Source organism: Moschus berezovskii, chromosome 12, assembly GCF_049115385.1.
Source record: "Moschus berezovskii isolate FMDL1 chromosome 12, NW_MosBer_1.0, whole genome shotgun sequence".
NCBI lineage: Eukaryota > Metazoa > Chordata > Mammalia > Artiodactyla > Moschidae > Moschus > Moschus berezovskii.
Genome location: NC_142471.1, coordinates 1616735 through 1626330, shown reverse-complemented (window position 1 = coordinate 1626330; position 9596 = coordinate 1616735). Strand labels below are relative to the sequence as shown.

The following is a 9596-nucleotide window of genomic DNA, read 5'->3' as shown; positions in this document are numbered from 1 at the left end:
GTGAGAGGATCAGCTTCAATGATGGCTCTCAATTGTTTGTCAACTTCTAATGGCTGGCCATTGTGCTCATCTTCACGGCTCTCATCTCCTTTGCAAGACTTCTTGAACCACCACTGCACCGTACATTTGTTAGCAGTTCCTGGGCCAATGCATTGTTGATGTTGCAAGTTGTCTCTCCTGCTTTATGACCCATTTTGAACTCAAATAAGAAAATCACTCAAATTTTCTTTTTGTCTAACATCATTTGCATAGTATAAAATACATATAAAATAAAAGAAAGTAGTAAGTTGTTAGCAAAAAACATAGAGCAAGAAATGCACATTAAAATGGTATATAAAATAACCACATTTATTTAAGGATGTATTCCAATATTAGATAGCAAATTTCAACAATGCCAAACTGCAATTACTTTTGCACCAATCTAATTCATGCAGGAACAGCATGATAGGGTCTGATAGTCATTTTGAAATCGGTCATGCAGTGGTCTGATCAGTGTCATCTTGATTGTTTTCAGTATAGTTCGCCTTTGGTTCCAGGCTCGATCTGTACCCATTTCTTGGAATTGTGGCAGTTTATGTCATGGCTACAATCTGGTCATCATGTAGTTAACTTCTTCCACCTGCTGGGAGTTTCAGTCTCTATAAGACAGCTCACAGAACATGGCTCAGAATATTACCTATAATCCTTGAGGAGGACCTAAAGTCTTTGACTTTGTTTAGTGACTATTATTACACCACCCTGTTTGACTACTTTCTTTTCTTCTGCAATTTCTCACTTCTCTGATTAAATTTATTCTTTGGCTGAAGTTTTTTCTACAGACAAGAGGCAGGCAGATGACGTGTGGTGGATAGGGCGGTGTCTGTTCTAGGAAGACTCCATAGGGTCCTGCTCTGTTTCATCAGGATAAGCCATTAAGAAACTGACAAGCAGAGGCAGGGTCAAGCAAGAGGCTCAGGACTCTGCACCCAGCAACAGCCACCCTTAGTGAGGGGCCCTTGCTGCTCATTCATGTTGGCTAACCTCCAGCTGCTTTTGCCACCCTATGCCAATTCCAGAAGTTGCTGCCCTGGGCCTGCTTGGAGGAGTGGCTCAGATGGTAGGTGACAAGGATGCAAGTGGATCCAGAGCCCTGGGAATCACCATGCTGGCTACCTCACCAGAGTGCCATCAAAGCAAATCTCTTCAGCTTCTCTCTGAGCTGCAGCCCAGACACAGAGCATCGGCTTGTGGAAACTCCCCAAAGGAAATGTGACATGTCAACAGTGCTAAAGTGGATAACTTCCAAGGACAGTAGCAGGCAGAGAGAAAATAGCTATGACAAATGAGGCAAGACAGAAGAGGAGAAGAGCCTGCAGGCGGGCTGGCCACACGAGCGCCCTCAGAGGCAGGCCTGGTCTACGGCCTGAGCCCTCTCTGCCTTCTGTCCTCAGGGCAGAGGTACGCTGGACGAGAGGTGGCCATGCGCCATGTCCTTCTATAGTACAATGAGGGATGTTTCCCCACAAGAATCTATATCTGGAACCATCCAGCCTGTCAGAGGACAATGCTGTGTGGGAGGGAAGCCAGCCTGGTGGTGGTGAAGCGAAGCAGTCAGAAGTCCACAGCATCCAGTGGTCACGCTCCAGGGTAGCCTCTGTTCCCCGCTAGCTCCTCCAACAAGTCTCACGGTGATCCCAGTCAAGGCATCGGTGCCCGGTGATGGCGGGGTAGTGACAGCAAACTCCCAGGAGGGAACCACATCTTAGCAGGTGGGAACCACACCTTGCACATAGTAGATGGGCAATAAAATGTTTCATGAACCCCCGTATGGGTTCTGTCATATCTGGGGACAATTCAGAAATTAATGCATCTAGGGGATACCCTGACATTCCATGGTCTAATTATATTAATAGCTCCCAATGGTTTAAATTATAAAGCCTAGGTGTACTCCACTCCAAGATTCTTCTATTTTTTCCCACTCAGTCTAATCCTTCTTTTCAATCCTGACATATCCTCTCTTCTCATTTTCTTGTCTCTTGTTTCTTCAACTGAGCACCAGTAAAATAGCTTTGGTGTAAATAAAAATTGTGGCAATTTATTTTGATAGAGGAAAATAACTGCAGTTAGATCCCTGATAAGACTTACCAAGTCTAAGGAAACACATCATAAGTGATCATCGGAACGTTTTTTTGTTGTTTTCAATTCTTTCACAGGTCCAAAAATTGGAGCTCTGAGATGGCTTCTCAGTGGGAAATCAGCCATAACACTATTTCCTCTAGCGTGAGTACACTGTTGCCACACAGCGACTCCTCACTTCTTACTACTGCAAACACACTTAGTGCTGCTGGAAATAGTTATTTCTCTCCTTTCCCAGCACAGAGATGTGTATGTGTTCTATACACATTGGGCATGTGCATTTTACATGTATAGTGTTATATATATAGTTGTTTAGTGGTAAGTTGTGTCTGACTCTTTCTGGGGCCCATGGACTGTCGCCCACCAGGTGACTCTGTCCATAGGATTTTCCAGGCAAGAATACTGGAGTGGGTTATCATTTCCTTCTCCAGGGGATCTTCTTCTTGACCAAGGGCTCTAACCCTTGTCTCCTGAATTGCAGGCAGATTCTTTGCTTCTGAGCCACAAGGGAAGCCTATGCCACTGAGGGAATATATATAAAGTATTTACTACACCACACCAAAAATCTTCTCTCAGGTCTAGTGTAGGTAACACAATTTACCAAATAACTATAATCACAAACTACTTGAGAGAAGGAAAGATACAGAACACTAATGAAATATGTGATGCTTATTCCTTTTTAAAGAAGTACCAGAAAAGGAAATGTCATTTCACACACTTCCAGTGAAACCACACAATTTCTAAATTTTGTACATGCTTTCAGAAGAAAACTGTCAAAGATGAGGCAGGAGGAAAACTTCTGTCAGTCACTTGATGATTATTATCACAGGAGAAAGGGGTCATTACTGCCTTACACTCCTTACTAAAATTCTAATTAAGAGACCTGGGTTTTGGCTTTAAAAAAGGATTTAACCTGCCCATTAGCCGACTCATGTAATTCTGATATTTTTCAGTAAAACTTGGGTTTCTCTGAAAGACTAGAGTTTAGTCCATTTTTAAACCTTTGTCCACCCCGGGTAGATAGATGGTTTTCAATGGATTTGGTATCATATGCTTGTTTTATTGGAATGAAGACTGACTTTTTCCAGTCCTGTGGCCACTGCTGAGTTTTCCAAATTTGCTGGCATATTGAGTGCAGCACTTTCACAGCATCATCTTTCAAGATTTGAAATAGCTCAACTGGAATTCCATCACCTCCACTAGCTTTGTTAATAGTGATGCTTTCTAAGGCCCACTTGATCTCACGTTCCAGGATGTCTGGCTCTAGGTGAGTGATCACACCATCGTGATTATCTGGGTCGTGAAGTTCTTTTTTGTACAGTTCTTCTGTGTATTCTTACCACCTCTTCTTAATCTCTTCTGCTTCCATTAGGTCCATACCATTTCTGCCCTTTATCAAGCCCATCTTTGCATGAAATGTTCCCTTGGTAGCTCTAATTTTCTTGAAGAGATCTCTAGTCTTTCCCATTCTGTTGTTTTCCTTTATTTCTTTGCATTGATCACTAAGGAAGACTTTCTTATCTCTCCTTGCTATTCTTTGGAACTCTGCATTCACATGCTTATATTTTTCCTTTTCTCCTTTGCTTTTGGCTTCTCTTCTTTTCACAGCTATTTGTAAGGCCTCCCCAGACAGCCATTTTGCTTTTTTGCATTTCTTTTCCATGGGGATGGTCTTGGTCCCTGTCTCCTGTACAATGTCACGAACCTCCGTCCAGAGTTCATCAGGCACTCTATTTATCAGATCTAGTCCCTTAAATCTATTTCTCACTTCCACTATATAATCATAAGGGATTTGATTTAGGTCATATCTGAATGGCCTAGTGGTTTTCCCTATTTTCTTCAATTTAAGTCTGAATTTGGCAATAAAGAGTTCATGATCTGAGCCACAATCAGCTCCTGGTCTTGTTTTTGCTAACTGTATAGAGCTTCTCCATCTTTGGCTGCAAAGAATATAATCAATCTGATTTCTGTGTTGACCATCTGGTGATGTCCATGTGTAGAGTCTTCTCTTGTGTTGTTGGAAGAGGGTGTTTGCCATGACCAGTGCGTTCTCTTGACAAAACTCTATTAGCCTTTGCCCTGCTTCATTCCGTGCTCCAAGGCCAAATTTGCCAGTTACTCCAGGTGTTTCTTGACTTCCTACTTTTGCATTCCAGTCCCCTATAATGAAAAGGACATCTTTTTTGGGTGTTAGTTCCAAAAGGTCTTGTAGGTCTTCATAGAACTGTTCAACTTTGGCTTCTTCAGCGTTACTGGTTGGGGCATAGGCCTGGATTACTGTAATATTGAATGGTTTGCCTTGGAAACGAACAGAAGTCATTCTGTCATTTTTAAGACTGCATCCAAGTACTGCATTTCGGACTCTTTTGTTGACCATGATGGGTACTCATCTCACACGCTAGTAAAGTCATGCTCAAAATTCTCCAAGCCAGGCTTCAGCAATATGTGAACCATGAACTTCCAGATGTTCAAGCAGGTTTTAGAAAAGGCAGAGGCACCAGAGATCAAATTCCCAACATCCGCTGGATCATGGAGAAAGGAAGAGAGTTCCAGAAAAACATCTATTTCTGCTTCATTGACTATGCCAAAGCCTTTGACTGTGTGGATCACAACAAACTGTGGAAAATTCTGAAAGAGATGGGAAGACCAGACCACCTGACCTGCCTCTTGAGAAACCTATATGCAGGTCAGGAAGCAACAGTTAGAACTGGACATGGAGCAACAGACTGGTTCCAAATAGGAAAAGGAGTACGTCAAGGCTGTATATTGTCACCTTGCTTATTTAACTTATATGCAGAGTACATCATGAGGAACGCTGGCTGGAAGAAGCACAGGCTGGAATCAAGATTGCTGGGAGAAATATCAATAACCTCAGATATGCAGATGACACTACCCTTATGGCAGAAAGTGAAGAGGAACTCAAAAGCCTCTTGATGAAAGTGAAAGAGGAGAGTGAAAAGGTTTGCTTAAAGCTCAACATTCAGAAAACGAAGATCATGGCATCTGGTCCCATCACTTCATGGGAAATAGATGGAAAAACAGTGGAAACAGTGTCAGACTTTATTTTTTTGGGCTCCAAAATCACTGCAGATGCTGATTGCAGCCATGAAATTAAAAGACGCTTACTCCTTGGAAGGAAAGTTATGACCACCTTGATAGTATATTAAAAAGCAGAGACATTACTTTGCCAACAAAGGTCCGTCTAGTCAAGGCTATGGTTTTTCCCGTGGTCATGTATGGATGTGAGTGTTGGACTGTGAAGAAAGCTGATCGCCGAAGAATTGATGCTTTTGAACTGTGGTGTTGGAGAAGACTCTTGAGAGTTCCTTGGATTGCAAGGAGATCCAACCAGTCCATTCTAAAGGAGATCAGTCCTGGGTGAGATCATTCGAAGGACTGATGCTGAAGCTGAAACTCCAATACTTTGGCCACCTCATGCGACGAGTTGAGTCACTGGAAAAGACTGATGCTGGGAAAGGTTGGGGGCGGGAGGAGAAGAAGACGACAGAGAATGAGATGGCCGGATGGCATCACCGACTCTGTGGACATGAGTTTGAGTGAACTCCGGGAGTTGGTGATGGACAGGGAGGCCTGGCGTGCTGTGATTCATGGGGTCGTGGAGAGTCGGACACCAGTGAGCGACTGAACTGAACTGAACTGAACTACCTTGGAAGTTTCAATGATTCCTGAAGCTTCTCAGTGGGCCATAAAAGGAGAGAATAAACGTGGCTAGGTGGCATATGATATAGCTGTATTGTTAATTCTTATGAACATATTTCTGAATGAGTGTATTACCTTCTTTGAGTCAGAATCTATTTCATTAGGGAAACACTTTTCCCAGGAATTTTGACTACGAAACACTAGACTACTTTAAAATGTGTAGATGCCCTGTTCTCTCATAGAAATACAAACTGTTCTTTGTGTTGTGCCTTTCAGACTTTGCAGGAGTGGAGTAGGGTTGCTTCCTCTCCGTTGCTGACCTCTGCTCAGCACGGTCTCCGCTTCCTTCCCTGAAGGCATTTCCTCGCTGGCCCGCCGCCCCCGCGCCTGTCCAGATGAGGCCGCGCTGTCCTTTTGGAGCGTTCACTTGGTCCTTTCTCGCCTCCTCCCACCTCTGGGCGTGGCTCCTTCCCCTCCCCACTCTGGAAGGGGCGCTTCGTCACCCAGACGAAGCAAAGGCCTTCCCGAGAAGTGGTAATCTTCACTTAACAAAGGAGAACTGGTTCTTCAAATGCAGAACGCACACCTTTCAGTTTAGATCTCAGATTCAGGAGGGAACCCGGCTTCAGTAAGGCCACGCCCGTCGCGGGTGGAGCGGGAGCGCGCTCAGCGCTCGGGACCGCGGGCCAGCACCACGGTCAGCGCCCTGCTTGAGGCGCCCCCTGGCCACCCGAGCGCCGCCCCGGCGCCTCCGGCAGATAGCCCTGCACAGGAGACACGCCCCAAGGTCAAGTGGGGCCACGGCGCGGGTGCCAGTCTGAGGAATAGATCTGAACCAGAGGGGAGGGCCGTGAGCTGCGGAAGACTTAACTCACGGCCTTGTAAGGCCTGCACTCATTTAGAGTATTGTGAAAAGTGACGGAGGAAGACGGAGTCCCTTTTACTCCCCTACCCCCACAGCTCCCCGACCCCGCAAATAAACACAACAGACAACTTTACGCAGCAAAACAGAACGGCTGAGTTTAATGCTTCAAGTTTTCCATTTCCTTCCACAGGGCTTCGTTTTAAAAATAACAAAATGAGGTAAACAATGTATGTACACATTATAAACAGTGTGTCAGTTTGCGGCAGCGGCAACGCAGATGGTTGGAGAGCAGCTGCCGAGCGGTGGCTCGAGGTCAGCCGCCTGCGCCGCGAGCAGATTCGTCGTCCTGGGGAGAAGTCGCGGCTGTCGGAGAGGCGTCTAGAAGCATTTGCGGTGGACGATGGAGGGGCCGGCCTCGTCGTACTCCTGCTTGGTGATCCACATCTGCTGGAAGGTGGACAGCGAAGCCAGGATGGAGCCACCGATCCACACGGAATACTTGCGCTCAGGTGGGGCGATGATCTGTAAGACAGTGAGGACCTGTCAGGTGCGCAGTCGCGGCGGGGAGCCCCTCACAGGCCGGGGTTTGGGGGAGGGCGCCACCCACCTTGATCTTCATGGTGCTGGGGGCCAGGGCAGTGATCTCCTTCTGCATGCGGTCGGCGATGCCCGGGTACATGGTGGTGCCCCCAGACATGACGTTGTTGGCGTACAGGTCCTTCCTGATGTCGATGTCGCACTTCATGATGCTGTTGTAGGTGGTCTCATGGATGCCCGCAGATTCCATGCCTGGGGGCCACGGAGGGGAGCGTGAGACAGAGGGCGGGAGGACCGGGGGCCCGCGGGGCTGGCACGGGCCGGGTGGCGGGTGCGCGGGGCTCACCGATGAACGAGGGCTGGAAGAGCGTCTCCGGGCAGCGGAAGCGCTCGTTGCCGATGGTGATGACCTGACCGTCGGGCAGCTCGTAGCTCTTCTCCAGGGAGGAGGAGGAGGCGGCGGTGGCCATTTCGTTCTCAAAGTCCAGGGCCACGTAGCACAGCTTCTCCTTGATGTCGCGCACGATCTCGCGCTCAGCTGCGGGGAGAGGAGCGGGAGAGGAGCCCTCAGCGCGGGGTCCGGGGGACCGCGCACAGTCTGCCAGCCCGCCCGCCTGGGGAGCCCGGGGCGCCGCGCACCTGTGGTCACGAAGGAGTAGCCACGCTCGGTGAGGATCTTCATCAGGTAGTCGGTGAGATCGCGGCCAGCCAGGTCCAGACGCATGATGGCGTGCGGGAGCGCGTAGCCCTCATAGATGGGCACATTGTGGGTGACGCCGTCGCCGGAGTCGAGCACAATACCTGCGCGAGGGTAGGGTCGGGGATGAGCGGCTGGGCCCTGCTAGGCGCTCGGGGAGGGGGCGAGGCTCTCGGGAAGAGGGGGCGGGGTCTCCTGGGCTCTCACCGGTGGTACGGCCGGAGGCGTAGAGGGACAGCACGGCCTGGATGGCCACGTACATGGCCGGAACGTTGAAGGTCTCAAACATGATCTGGGTCATCTTCTCGCGGTTAGCCTTGGGGTTGAGGGGGGCCTCGGTAAGCAGGGTGGGGTGCTCCTCGGGGGCCACCCGGAGCTCGTTGTAGAAGGTGTGGTGCCAGATCTTCTCCATGTCGTCCCAGTTGGTGATGATGCCGTGCTCAATGGGGTACTTGAGAGTCAGGATACCCCTCTTGCTCTGCGCCTCGTCGCCCACGTAGGAATCTTTCTGCCCCATGCCCACCATGACGCCCTGCGGAGCGGATATACCAAGCTCTCATTACCGAGGTTCCCAGTGGAGCGGCGCTAGGCCGCGTGGGGACCCGGCCCGGCTCCCTCCGGGAACTGGCAGCCTGACCTGGTGACGAGGGCGGCCCACGATGGACGGGAACACGGCCCTAGGGGCATCGTCGCCGGCAAAGCCGGCTTTCACCAGGCCGGAGCCATTGTCACACACGAGGGCGGTGGTCTCGTCTTCGTCACACATGGTATCTGGTTTCTGCAAGGACAGGAAGGCCATAGAGACGCTCAGTGTTTCAGGCAAGAGGCCCCGCTGGCCGAGCGCCCTCCCTCCCCGGGGACCTATGGACACCTCCAGCCTCCAGCCCCCAGCCCGGCGCCATCCTGCGAGGGAAGCAATCAAAGCCGCGCCGGCGGAGCTTCGCCACTGGGAGCTCTGCTGCGAGGAGACCACAGACAGCGTTTCTCCACCTGGGAACTCAGGACACACGGACCCGAGAGTTCTCTGCCTTCGCTGCAGGCACCGCCCTCTCCGCCCCTCCCTGGCGTCGCATGGGGGTCAAGGTCCGCGAACCCTGATTGCTGGGCCACTGTGAGGGTGGAAGGAGACGCCGTGAAAAGGGCTTGGGCACTCCACCGGGGCACGAATGGCCTATTTTGGACCTCCATGGCATTTCAGACTCACAGCCGAAGCGCCATTGGGACTGATGGCGAGCCGGGGAATACTGTCCCTTCTACTGTCCTTTGGTTCTGTTGGGAAGGAACTGCCCTGGGGAGGACTAAAGCAAAACCTTTCCTCTACCTCGGCACGCACGAAGCGTCAAGGAGAGCTGCCCCAAAGGGCTGGGAATAAATTTGGAGATCTTTCCAAAGGACCCCGGCTTCCTGTCTCTTCTTTAAAGCACACGTGACTCTGGGGCCAGAGGCGCGGCTCACAGGACGCGGGGCTGGGGCTGATGCAGTGCGTGGGCCGCGCTCTTCCCGGAGCTGTCCAGGCTCCCGCGGTGGAACCCGTGCTCCTGTCCCCACCCCGCCCCTGCCTACCTGGGCGGGTGGCTACACCTAAGGCTCTCCGGCTCCGGTCCCGGTCACCGTGGGAAGGAAGCGAGATTTCTCTCGGCGCTGTCCGCTGCGGTGGCCGCTCGGCCCCCTGCTCAGGTTTTATATAGCCCTCGGGCGCTCCCCTCGCGCCGCCCCGCAGGA

At 50.4% G+C, this 9596-nt stretch overlaps 1 protein-coding gene across 1 annotated transcript; it reads right to left on the bottom strand.

Moving 5' to 3' along the window:
• Positions 1-6769: 6769 nt before the first annotated feature.
• On the bottom strand, positions 6770-9596 carry ACTA1 (actin alpha 1, skeletal muscle). Its single transcript, XM_055425842.2, has 7 exons — positions 9438-9596; positions 8512-8652; positions 8082-8406; positions 7817-7978; positions 7524-7715; positions 7248-7429; positions 6770-7162 (listed from the first exon to the last, which is right to left on the bottom strand). The coding sequence occupies exons 2-7, from the start codon at positions 8638-8640 to the stop codon at positions 7019-7021; spliced, it is 1134 nt and encodes a 377-aa protein (XP_055281817.1). The 5' UTR covers positions 8641-8652; positions 9438-9596; the 3' UTR covers positions 6770-7018.